The sequence below is a fragment of the Vipera ursinii genome (assembly GCF_947247035.1).
Source record: "Vipera ursinii genome assembly, chromosome: 3".
Classification (NCBI taxonomy): domain Eukaryota; kingdom Metazoa; phylum Chordata; class Lepidosauria; order Squamata; family Viperidae; genus Vipera; species Vipera ursinii.
This window is the reverse complement of record NC_139516.1, coordinates 127,170,775-127,183,921: the sequence shown is the minus strand read 5'-3', so window position 1 is coordinate 127,183,921 and position 13,147 is coordinate 127,170,775. Positions and strand designations below refer to the sequence as shown.

Below are 13,147 nucleotides of genomic sequence, written 5' to 3'. Positions count from 1 at the left end.
CCACCCAGGAGGAAATGTCAGATAGCTATGCCGGATAAATTTGCTGGCAATCCAGAACTGTTTCCTGCCTTCCTGGGACAATGCCAGCTTTTTATCAGCGTGAGAGCAGCTGATTTCCCCACTGACCGAGATAAGGTGGGATTCGTGTTGAGCCTTCTGTCGGGAGATGCAGCTCGTTGGGGCACGCCTCTGTTGGCACAGCCTAGCCCTTTGTTGGATAACTTTTGGGGGTTTTGTGACCATATGCGCCTCATGTATGAGGACCCAATTAAGGCGCAGACTGCCACCCGACGCCTGAAACTTTGAGGCAGGGTCAGCGCCCCCTACAGGCCTACATCAGCGATTTCCGGCTGCTTAGCCAGGATTCCGCCTGGAATGAGGCTGCACTCGTGGATGCCTTCCAGGATGGCTTGTCGGAGGAGATGTTGGATGAGCTGGCCCGCGTGGACATTCCCTCAGACCTGAATGGGCTGATCCATCTTTGTCTGCGGATCAATGCCCGGCTGCAGCAGCGAAAGAGTCGCCGTGCCACCCCACAGACCCCTGCCGCTCCTGTTGTGCGTGAGCCCCCAGTCCAGAGGGAGGAGCCAATGGAGCTGGGTGCCGCCAGGTCCCGTCTATCGGTGACGGAAATGGACAGACGACGATCGGGGGGGTTGTGTTTTTACTGTGGGGACCCTGGACATTTGGCTGCTTCTTGCCCGAAGAAGCGTCAGCGGGCGTCAGTGACCAAGCCTGCCCCGAGAAAGTCCCCTGCTTTGCTGTCGGGAAACGGCCCGAGCCCGATCTAGACGGTGTGAAAGATCGGGCGACCCACAACGACCACGCCGAGCGACGCCGTTCCGACGGTGCCTGTGAACCTCCACGGCATTTGATTTTGGAGGCACGTCTGATCCTTCCTGGCAAGCCAGAGGGGATTCCGGTCCATGCCTTAATTGACTCTGGGGCTACCACTAACTTTATGGATTCGGCCTTTGTGGCCAAATGGGCTGTTCCCCAGTGTCCAGTGGATCCGCCCATGCTTGTGGAGACCATCAATGGTCGAGTGCTCCTGTCCGGGCCTATTACGGCCGCCACGCAACCCGTGTGTATGGCCATCAGTACCCATGTGGAGGCCATTCAGTTCTACGTCACTTCGGATCTGCACTTCCCCGTGGTCTTGGGACTGGCGTGGCTCCGGGCGCATGATCCACAGATCTATTGGTCTCAGAACTTGGTCACCTTCCCAAGTTTGCAGTGCGTGGACCACACCCGCCATATCTGTGCCGGCCAGGTGGAGGGTTCCCCAGGGGTTTCCTTGCCTCCCGAACTGTCCGACTTTGCTGACGTGTTCAGCGAGTCAGAGGCGGACCAATTACCCCCGCACAGGCCCTACGACTGCTCCATTGACCTAGTCCCTGATGCGCCTCTCCCAGTGGGGCGTTTGTACTCCATGTCGGAGCCCGAGTTGGCTGCATTGCGGGACTTCCTGACAAAGAATTTGGCTCGTGGTTTCATCTGGCCCTCGTCCTCGCCAGTGTCTGCGCCCGTGCTTTTCGTCAAAAAGAAGTCGGGCGAGTTACGGCTTTGCTGTGACTACCGGAAACTCAACGCCATCACGGTGCGTAACCGCTACCCGCTGCCCCTCATCCCCGAGCTCTTGGACCGACTCCGGGAGGCTAAGATCTTCACGAAACTGGACCTGCGTGGAGCTTACAACCTCGTCAGGGTTCGGCCGGGTGATGAGTGGAAGATGGCGTTTGGTACTCGCTATGGACATTTCGAGTACACGGTGATGCCGTTTGGCCTGACCAACGCCCCCGCTGTGTTTCAGCATTTCATGAACGATATCTTTCGGGATCTGTTGGACCAGTTTGTCGTGATTTACCTGGACGACATCCTGATTTACTCCCCGTCGCGTGAAGCGCATCATCAGCATCTCTGTCAGGTCCTGCAGCGCCTCCGGGAACATCGGCTGTTTGCCAAGTTGGAGAAGTGCCAGTTCTACCAGGTGACCATCGATTTCCTGGGTCACTGCATTTCTCCTGAGGGCATCGCCATGGAGCCGAGTAAAGTCGAGTCGTTGCAGAGTTGGCAACCCCCGCGTCGCGTGAAGGACGTTCAGCGACTCCTTGGATTTGCCAACTACTATCGGACATTCATCCCTGGCTTTGCTGCCTTGACAGCCCCCCTCACCCGGCTCCTGCAGAAGAAGACTCGGTTCCAGTGGAACGCCCCCGAACAACAGGCATTCCAGGCTTTGAAGGACGCCTTCATGAAGGAGCCCATCTTGAAACATCCCGACCCGCAACGGCCGTTTGTCGTGGAGGCGGACGCCTCCGACATTGCCATTGGGGCCGTGTTACTCCAGGCAACGACGCCCAGCGGTACCCTTTTCCCTTGCGCGTATCACTCTCGGAAATTGAACCCCTCGGAGCTGCTGGCCATCAAGGCGGCGTTCGATGCTTGGAGGCATCATCTGGAGGGGGCGCGGCATCAGATCGAGGTCCGGACGGACCACAAGAATCTGGAAAGCCTGCAGACCGCTCGGAATTTGAATCAACGCCAGATCCGGTGGTCCCTCTTCTTTGCGAGGTTTGACTTCCGGGTGCGGTACATACCAAGCGGGCACAACCAGAGAGCGGATGCTCTGTCCAGAAAGCCCGAATACACCTGAGCGGAAGACAAGCTTCCGCCCAGGACAGTGATCCCCGTCGAGTCTTTTGCTGCGGTGCGGGAGCCGGTGGATATACGGGCTCGGATCCGGGAGGCGCAGCAGCAGGAGGCGTGGGTGGCTCAGCGGAAGGAAGAGGTGGGGCCAGATTCGCCTTGGTCGGTCGCGGATGGACTCCTGTATTATCGTGACCGGCTCTATGTTCCAGGAGGGCCACTCAGGGGACTCGTCCTCAGCCAGTGTCATGATAACCCGGCTGCGGGGCATTTTGGCCTGTTCAAGACTCTGAACTTGGTCTCCCGTACTTTCTGGTGGCCCCGAGTCCGACACGATGTCCAGTCTTATGTCACCTCCTGCATTCCTTGCAGGCAGGCCAAGTCAGCGACAGGGGCCCCGCCTGGTTTACTGCAGCCCTTGCCAACACCCAAGAGACCCTGGGGGGCTGTGTCCATGGACTTTCTGACGGATCTACCCCCATCCTCCGGCTTCACGACAGTGTTTGTGGTGGTGGACATGCTGACCAAGATGGCGCACTTCATCCCTTGTCGCGGCTTACCGTCAGCCCGCGCCACTAGTCGCATGTTCATCCAACAGGTGTTCCGGCTGCACGGCCTTCCTGATAGAGTCGTCTCCGATAGGGGGGCCCAGTTTACAGCCCGCTTCTGGCAGGAGTTGATGCGGGCGTTGGACATTAAGGTTCGCCTCTCGTCCGCGCATCATCCACAAACCGACGGGGGTACCGAGAAGGTCATCGGCATCTTAGAGCAGTATCTGCGCTGCTACGTTAACCTGCAGCAGGACAATTGGGTGGACTATTTGGCCATAGCCGAGTTTGCCTTTAACAACTCGCAGCACACCTCCACGCAGATGACACCGTTCTTGGCCAACGTGGGTTATCACGCCCGGTTTTTCCCCCTTTCTCCCGTGGACTCATCGGAGCCGGCAGCGAACAAATTTATGGCGGAGTTACAGGCGATCCATCGGTTGGTGCGACGGCAGCTGGAGAAGGCCAAGGCCGACTACAAGAGGTTCGCCGATCGGTCGAGAAGGGATACGCCTCCACTATCGGTGGGGGATCGGGTCTGGCTGTCCACCAGGAACCTACCATCCACTCGGCCGGCGAGGAAGCTGGACCACCGTTACCTTGGACCGTTCCCAGTCGAGGCCGTCATCAATCCGGTCGCCTATCGTTTAACTCTGCCACGTTCCCTGCGCGTGCACCCCGTCTTCCATCGGTCCTTGTTGGTCCCCAAGGTTCCGCCAAGCGGAACCTCCCCCATCAGGAACTCGTGATGGAGGCAGCACCCCCGAGTACGAGGTCGCCAGCATCAGGGATTCCCGCTGGCTGAAAGGTCGCTTCCAGTACCTGATCGAGTGGAAAGGGTACGGGCCGGAGGACTTCACATGGGAAGACGCGACCGCCGTTCATGCCCCTGCGTTGGTGACTGCTTTTCACGAACAGTTCCCATCCCGACCGCATCCGGATCGGCAGACCCGGGGGAAGGGCCCTGCAGTGCGGGATAGTGTTGTGACTCAGGGCCAGCCTGTGGGTCCGACAGCCGGGTCCGATGTATCGGATGACTCAGATGAGGGGGAGGAGGGAGACGAACCGGCTGATGATGGTTTGGAGGCTTTGCAGAGCCCTCAGCCGGGGACCTCTTCTCAGCTGCGTGAGCCCGATAGTGCGGAAGATGATGACCCACAGCTGGCCCTGTTCAAGGACGCCCGACGCAGGAGGCAGTCGAGCAGGAACAAACAAAGAAAGGCTGTGGGACTCCTCGGGAGGAGGCACAGGGAGACCACGCCCTGAGCTCTCAATAAAAGGAGTGTTTGGGGAGGGGCTGGTTGCTGAAAGCAACTCTTCCGCTTGAGAAGACAAGCTCTAGTGTTTTTGTTAACTGCGCAATAAATCTTGGCAGAAGCCTTTTAGCCTTGAACGCTCTCCAGTCTCTTCTATCTGAATAGGGGTTTGCCTTACTACAAGGCTAGAAGAGGGCTGGTTCAGAACATGCAGAAAGCAAACTGAAACAAAGAGAAGGAGACTGCACTGGGCCGCCCCAACAGCAGCCGCCACCGCCGGAGTGATTGCCTGCTCCTTGGGGCTTACTGCTGCCATGAGAGCCAGCACGGGGATTTGTTTCTCTGGTGGAGGTGGAGACCTCCAGCGTCTCTCTCTTGCCGCCGCCTCCACTGATAATGTCATTGGCTTCTGCTAAGGCCGAACATGGGCAGCCTCCTCCAGCCCTAGCAGTGACCAACCCCACTCACTGACCAACCCACTCACCTTTCCAGCCGTCCTCCTGTCTCTTCCTTTGCTGCTGCCATGTGCAGTCTGAGGAAGAAAGGAGGGTTGTGGGCAGTCCCACAAACCAAAGAACTTCAACCAATCAATTCAAGCTTCGCAAGTTTTTTTTTTCCATGAGAAGTTTGAATTGATTGGTTGAACGTTTTTAGTCCCAGTTTTTTTTTTTTTGGACTGCACATGGCAGAGGACTGGGAGCCGCAGGAGATGGCTGAAGGAGCCGCATGTGGCTCCAGAGCCGCGGGTTGCCGACCCGTGGGATTACCCAAAGAAAAACAAGACTGCAGCTTGAATAAACAAAATGGATAAGAACAAAAAGCAGCTGAAATGAAAAAAAATAATAACAACAGAAAGGGTGGAGAAAAGAGCAAGGAAGAACTTGTCAACATCAGGTGAAGATGGACTGCATGGCTTTTGGTTGAAACATCTGACTGCTCTGTGCTGACTCATTGCCAAGCAGTTTAACAACATACTGCGAAGAGATGAAATTGAAGATTGGTTAACATCTGGCAAAACCCATCTGATAATGAAATATCCAGCAAAAGGGGCAGCACCAGTCAACTACAGGCCAATTACCTGCTTTCCAACAACTTAAGAATTGCTGATGCAGTTGATCGCTGCAGTCCTTGAAAGAGATGAGTTCACTTTTTATTCTTCCAATAATGTGTAAATACATCAAGCAAGGTAAATTCTTACTTTCATTGAGTAGTTTAACGTGTTTCCAGAAGTGTCATCCCCATTTAATAAGTTTCATGAGTATGGCTGTATCATTTTGGCATATGTGATTAAATTTTGAAATGAAAGACATTTTACAGTGAAGCTAACAGTGAGAATATCAGATTTATCATTGTTTTTTAAAAGATTCCGTATTGTTTCACAGATTTCATCTTATAATTTTTAAAATTCTTTTGTCTCTTTATATCAGGGGTGTCAAACTGCCGGCCTATGGGCCGGACACATCATCCAGAAGCCATGCCCATCCCATTGCCAGCAATGGCAAAATAGTCCCAATACGTCTCGTGACCTCACGAGTTTGACATGTCTGCTTTATATCATAAATACCTATACATTCCATAGCTAAATTACATCCCTACCATCGGCTACCAACTGATGCTGTGGGGGTTTTTAGCATGGTGTCTGGAAGCTGTGGAGCCCTGGATGGGGAAGAATTGGCTTTAGCTCAACTCTAAGGGGACTAAGGTTTCATTTAAGGCACCCTTAATGTAATAATTTTCCATCTCGAGTTCTGGATTGAGTTGTCCAACGCTAAACGGAACCTACGTACAGTTTGGGGCCCTGACTTCAATGAACAGCTGTGGTTAGGGAGGTCTTTGTACAACCTTATATTGTGCGCTAATTGCACTGTTTTCCTAGACTGTGTGGCATTGCTTAACCATTTTCTGAATAGATGAATGCAGTATCATCTACGTCAGGGGTCCACAATCCTTGGCTGTGGCCCATTCAGAACCAGGCTACAGAAGTGGTGGGTGAGCACGTGCATGTGCAGAGCTCCATTTGTGCAAGCTGCAGGCAAGTGCACATGCACAGCTTCATTTTTTATGAGCAGTGGGACCAATGGAACTGCACGCACGTGCACTTGCCGGTCACCTGCGTGAGACCATTCCCTCCCCCCCTCCCGCTGGTCTGCAAAGCCAAAAATTTGGGGACTGCTGCACTACATGGAGCTGTTCCTGAAGAACATTTGAAAACTTCAGCTAGTTCAGATACAGCAGTTTGGGCAGTTAAGGGCGTCTGTGTGCCCGTGTCTGCTCCTCAAGCTGCACTGGCTTCTAGTATGTTTTGGGATCAATTCAAGGTGTCGTTTGCCACCTATAATGTTTTTCATGACAAGGGACTGGGGTTGTTTTGCAAGTCAGCCTCTCTGTAATTGTTTCCACTTGTCCCATCAGATGCAGCAAGAGACTATGCAGCAAGACATCAATTAAAGAATGTCATCTGATGGGACCCAGCAAGCAGGCCTTTCTGTCCCAACACTTGTCCTTTGGAACAGCACACTTCCCGAGATCAAAATGGTTCCAACCCTCTTGGCCTTTCAAAAAGCCTTAAGAACTAGATGTGCTCCTGGGCATGGAGGCAGGGGGCAGAGGGTTTATTGGAGCCATTGGGGCATTCTTAGTTTGTTTAACTTTTCAAAACCTTGACAGTCATCATAGCTTTTATATATTAGCTGCTGGGGTTTTTGTTGTTGTTGTTGTTTTTGCTTTCTTTATATGTTATTAACTACCTAGAGTCACATTGGTAATATGGGCATCCATATAAATTTGATGATGATGGTGGTGGTGGTGATGGTGATTTTTTATGTTTTTAAGACTTGCCTGAAAATAAGAAATTAGCAAAGCAAGCCTTCTTAGAGGGAGTTCTAAATATATATTTTTTAAAAATCATAAATCCAATCGAATATCTGAAGTGATACAAATTATTATTTTTTTGTGACTCTTACTCCTCTTCGTGCATAGATTTGACTCTTGTAATTTCCTTCAACCTATTCCCGTGCTGGCTTGATTAGAATTATTAAAAGCCACGTGCATTTGACACCATCTATTCAAGACGTTTGCAGTGAATATGAATAATGATCATGGAAATTAACCTCATAGTATAAAATATATTTTATTTTTACTACTGTCCAAATAATACAATACATAACTTGATTTTCTCTCGGATTTTCCCAAACTCCTATGTAAATATTAATTTTATAGCTTTTCAAAATGTATGCATTATTACATTCAAGCCTGACTGACTACATTAAAGATTGTGCTGCAGTTTCATGGATGTTGCGATTTTGTTGTTATATTTAAAAAAAAAACACAACTGGATTATCTGAGAGACTGCCTCTGTCCTGTGACTTCTGCTTGGCCAAAATGATTGAACAAAGTGGGCATGCTCTGGGCCTCCTCAGTTAGTGTAATCTTTTGGAATTCAGGAAGCATGCCTTCTCTGTAACATCACCTCCCATCTAGAAGGCGGTCTCCGTAAGAGCTGAATAACTTCCACCCTGATGTTGTTCTGGAAGGCCTTGAAAATCTGGCTATTCTCCCAGGCCTTTGGGTAGGGTGATGGATGCCCCTGTTTAAAATATGTGTTGCCCAGATTGACATTACAAAACAAATGTTTTGTAATTGTTTTTTTTATTAATTGTGTTGCGTTCTTATTGGCGTCTAGTCATGCCAGCCACATGACCGCGGAGACGTCCTCGGACAAGCGCTGGCTCTTCGGCTTTGAAACGGAGATGAGCACCGGCCCCTAGAGTTGGAAACGACTAGCACTCATGTGCGGGACCTTTTTACTTATTTATGTGTTGTTTTATGTTGTTGTTTTTTTAACTTTCTGGGCTGCCCAGAGTTGTACAGCATCAAAACTGAATTAATGGAAAAATAAAGTACGGTAAATTTCTGTTTGGTACACAGTACTTCAGGGTCAAAACATTGGCCAGATAGGATTTTTAGCCTAGGGGCGTTCAAGGTTCATTATCACTCTTTGTATACTAGCTTTCATTATGAAAAAAAGAAGTGAAATGAATGGTTCACAGAAAAATAAAAGTTGATGAAGCTGCTCAATTTTAGTATTTTTTTTCTTGGGGAAATTAAAATTCTTTTATTGCAACACTTAGCTCTATTTTCATTTTAACCTTCAAACTGGTTCTGGTTCTACTGATTCTATTAACATGTTATTTTATTTTTTGTTAATTCTTGCTTCCTGCATTTCATAAATTTAGTTTTGTAGTAATTTTTTGTTTTGAGCTGCTGGAATATTAGATCTTACGAGCAGCTTGTGTTTACTTCATCTTGTATTATTTCTTGAGATATGTCATATTTCTAGTGTATAAAAGCAAACCAGTTAGTAAAACAAAATGTTATATATTTGAAACTTGTGCAAGAATAAAATGAGAATTTTATAAATGATAAATTTATGCTAACGGAATATTGTAACCAGCTATGTGCTGCTTAATGTATTTTTTAAGCTAAATCCTTGTGTACTTCCTTACATTGGAACGTGTTTGGGAAAATCAGATTACCTGGCTTGACCTAATTCCCTGTTGTTGTTGTTCTTGTTGTTGTTTACAACTCAAACAGTACTCAGTCTCAGTTTACAGATTTAACATAAAGAGTTAATAACATGGCTTCAGAAAAGCTTACACCGATTCAAGGAAAAATGCAGGCAACCTAACAGTTCCAGCTCTTTTTACCCCATTCATTCAAAACTAGTTTGTACACAAATGTTGATGGATTCTTTATCAAATTTAACAGCCATTATCTATCTATCCCTAGTAACATAATTTTCATTTGACTTAACATCATGTCATATTTTCAGTTACTGTCCATCAAATATTGCACAACCACCTAATAAGAAATGTGCATATTTAGGTGCTCTGTGTTGATAGTGCAGAGTACACTATCCATAGGTTATAGTTTGGGACATTACAAAGTAGGAAGGAATATTGTAGTAAGAAGTATTATTTATTGCAATGAACTAGGACATACATTCAATTTTGCACCTACTAAGATTGTTGGCTGTGTAGATACAAAGATAGCCAGGGAAATGATTGAAGCCTGGGTATTCTGACTCCAACTGTTGTATAGTGATATATCCCCTTGCTGAGACCCCTGTGCCTGGCCTGTATAAGTAGATATAATCACCACTGACAGTCTTTATCAGATAGCTGAACTCACAAAATACCTTTTCTCATCCACAAAAGATCTTTATTGCATGCAGGAGGTTTACAGCAGACAACAGGATGTGGCAGATGATGAAATGGACGGTATTTCAAGGTCAAAGACTGTAATGGTCCTACCATGAGAGCAGACCACATATAATGGTGTCCAGGAAGTGATAATATTCAAGATTAACAAGAAGGAGGAAATACATCACAAAATGGGAGGGATTGACCAAACAGATCATATTGTAGTTCCCAAATGACCACATGATGGCAGCACAATATGATAATCCCTAGAGGAAAATTAACCAACTATGGCTATGCACTGCATAATACTTTTATAGCTGATGTAACAGCACACTGGGACATGGGCCCCTTTTTAGTCAACAGGAGTCCTGATTTACCACCAGCTTATTAGGCATTTAGGAAGCAAGGACTTGGCAGCACAGGGAAACAACAGCTAGTCGCCAGCCATCAACACACCAATCAACCAATAGGAATGCACCACATAAATACAACGCATAGAATAGGCCAACACACACATTGTGCTAGAGAAAAGTTCCCTGAGGATGGGCTCCAGCACAAGTCCAAAAGCTAGGAAGACTAAACCTCTAATCCTGGCGACTGACCCAGATTGGATCTTGCAGAATTATTTAGAGCAGGGGTCTTCAAACTCGGACCTTTAATGGACTTCAACTCCCAGAATTCTTCAGCCAGGCATTTTAAAAAAACTATGAAATGGCAACTTGTAGATAGACTCTGAGGAATTTAAGGAGCTGTGTATGATTCTAGTGCACACTGTTCTTATGATTTCCCAGCTGCTAAGAGTTGGTGGAAGTGGTAAAGTTCTGAATTTCATTCTATTTACAAAATTAAATTTCGTATCCAGGCTTCTATGTTTTTTTTTTAAAAATATATTTTTAAAAGCTCTTTGATTCCTTTTCTAATGCAGTACTTGCTTAGCTTGGCCAAAGCATGCAGAAATCCTCTCTGTTATATGCATTCAATTAAATTTCATGTGCTTATGACATATTTTTAAAATGTTGCCTGTTTTGAAAGCTTACAGCAATATAGTAGCTTACAATTCACACATTTCTTTGCAGTAAGTCCATGTCTGCAAAGGAATCAGTAAAATAATTAACTTCTCATGCATGCATGTGATTTGTTTTCAAACTATAAAATGTAGTTTATTCACATATTAGATCCTGCAATTTGTAACATCTTTTGGCAACCTTGGCTCTTTTATGACTCATGGACTCCAACTTCCAGAATTCCTGAGCCAGCCATGCTGGCTCAGGAATTCTGGGAGTTGAAGTCCATGAATCATAAAAGAGCCAAGGTTGCCTACCCCTGGGCTAGCTATTCAGTAAGCTAGATCTGTTGTCTTTGTTATATGTATCATTGATTATGGCCTTGATATCAATGATTTCTTATATGTATTATTTAGCACTAAAAATAGGTTTTGTAAATAAAGCTCCACTAGATTATTGAGGTCTATGATTTTCAAGTATACATTGATTAGAGGCATTTATGCTTAATGAAATCAGGGGTAAACCATATTTTTGACCAAGTAAAAACCTATAGAATTTAGAGGACACATTACAGGCATTCTCATAAAATGGCTGTCAGATTCTGCATGAAAATTCACAAAGTACCCATTTATAAGAAGGCAAACTAGTGTGGTTCTTTCCTTGCAATCCTGTATTCCTACCAGATTATATCTTCCAATCCTTTATCTACTTTGTGGGAAGGCATGCATAATGCCAAATTAAACACCAAACAGCAGACATGAGCCATTTTACTTTCTAAGAATGCCTACATGGTTTATATGGACCTAGAGACATTGATGAAAATAAAGGTGATGCTGGCAGCTGATGCTTTGTAGTTTTAGCATTACATGTATTTGTTTGTTTGTTTGTTTGTTTGTTTCCTACCTTTATTATTTTTACAAATAACTCAAGCTGGTGAGCATATCCATGTGCCTCCTCCTATTTTCCCTACAACAACAACCCTGTGAGTTATGTTGGGTTGAGAGAATGTCTGGCCCCAAAATCATTCAGTTGAGTTTCATGGCTGAGATGTAATTTGCTCATGGTTTCTCACTTTCTAGCTTGATCCTTTTTAACCATTAGACCAATTACTGCTAGAACAGGTTTTTTTAAAAAAATAGATAGGTAGAGAGTGTGAAGTGAACCAAGAAAGAGGACAATGGGCATCAGTTCTCAAGGCATAGGTTGTCGATCCCTGTGTTAGATAATTATTTTTACTGTTATTTAAAATAAGCAAGTTTTGTAAGGGTATCACAAACCTTATTATAAGGTATCTATTTACTTTACTTAGGGTCAAGTTATGTTCAGAAATGGAGAGAGGATGGGGACTATCAAATTCACACAGTTTCAAGGTAGGTGACGGATATTTATTTCTGCATTGCACCTATATTATGACTGGATTTCAATTTGAAGATACAGTATACTTTGCTTTGTTTTATACTTTAGGATGACATGAAAGTAAAAGGATATATGGCAATAAAATTTAGCGGATTACAAAGCAATAAATGGATATCTTTTTAAAAATAAATAGGATCATTTATATAGAGACTGATTTATTTACAAAAGTGATAATAAAGAATAGAAACATGATAGACTATAATTTTTTATTCCTTCTGAAAAATGAAATAGAATTGGCAAATTAGAATAGTTGCTTTAGTAGAATTTCTTTCTTTCCTTTTCTGTCTCCCCCTTCCTCTTCCTCTTCTTCCTTCTGCCTTTCATTAAAAACAATGACATGTTTTGATAGCCAATTATTGATGAAAAATTATAATAGTACGATGGGCTGCATTCATTTTAGCAAGAGTATGTATTCAAGAGAAGATACATAATTTAAACCTGTCACTTTCCAGATGTGTTGGAATTGGAGCGTCAAGATTGGAGGGCATTAAGTTGGTAAAAGTTGCCTTAAACCATCCATTTGTGGAAGGTTTATTATAATCTTATATAATATAAAAATTGTGCTTTTAATATGCTATATTCCTGTGACATGTTTAGAAAATGTTCTGTACTATAGACCATATAGAACTGCAGATTTTAAAAAAACTGTTTAACAAATGATTAGCACTATCAGACAGAAAACTAGACAGATTAATAAATAAAATGTAGGCATGGAAAGGATTAAAGCTTCAGTTATTTATATTACAACTGAAAAAATCAATTGATTTAATTGTATTTGAATTATTTCCATGAATGAATTATCTATGTCCTTTTTGAGCTATTAAAGTATTACTGAATTTACTTAGAATTATTAAGCAAAAGTCAATTTAACGAATTATTTTGTAAAATTCATTGATAAGTTTATTTATTTGATTTCTCTAGCCATCCATCTCAGCAAACAACTCTGAATGCCTCACATTTCAAAAACATATATTACAATTAAAATTGTTAAAACATTTTAAAGGAATAAAAACGGCAAAAACCATTAATAAAAAACCAATAAAAACATTTAAATATCTAATTTGAGTACATAG

General features: G+C 45.0%; 1 protein-coding gene across 1 annotated transcript in view; it reads left to right on the top strand.

The window, feature by feature from the left end:
• The window catches only part of GABBR2 (gamma-aminobutyric acid type B receptor subunit 2), a gene marked incomplete at its 5' end in the record, with an annotated part of 408,227 nt that overhangs the window by 208,701 nt on the left and 186,379 nt on the right, over positions 1-13,147 (top strand). Inside the window, one exon of the mRNA XM_083360642.1 lies at positions 11,968-12,028. Within this exon, the coding sequence (XP_083216768.1) occupies positions 11,968-12,028 (61 nt within the window). The remainder of the gene's footprint in view (positions 1-11,967; positions 12,029-13,147) is intronic.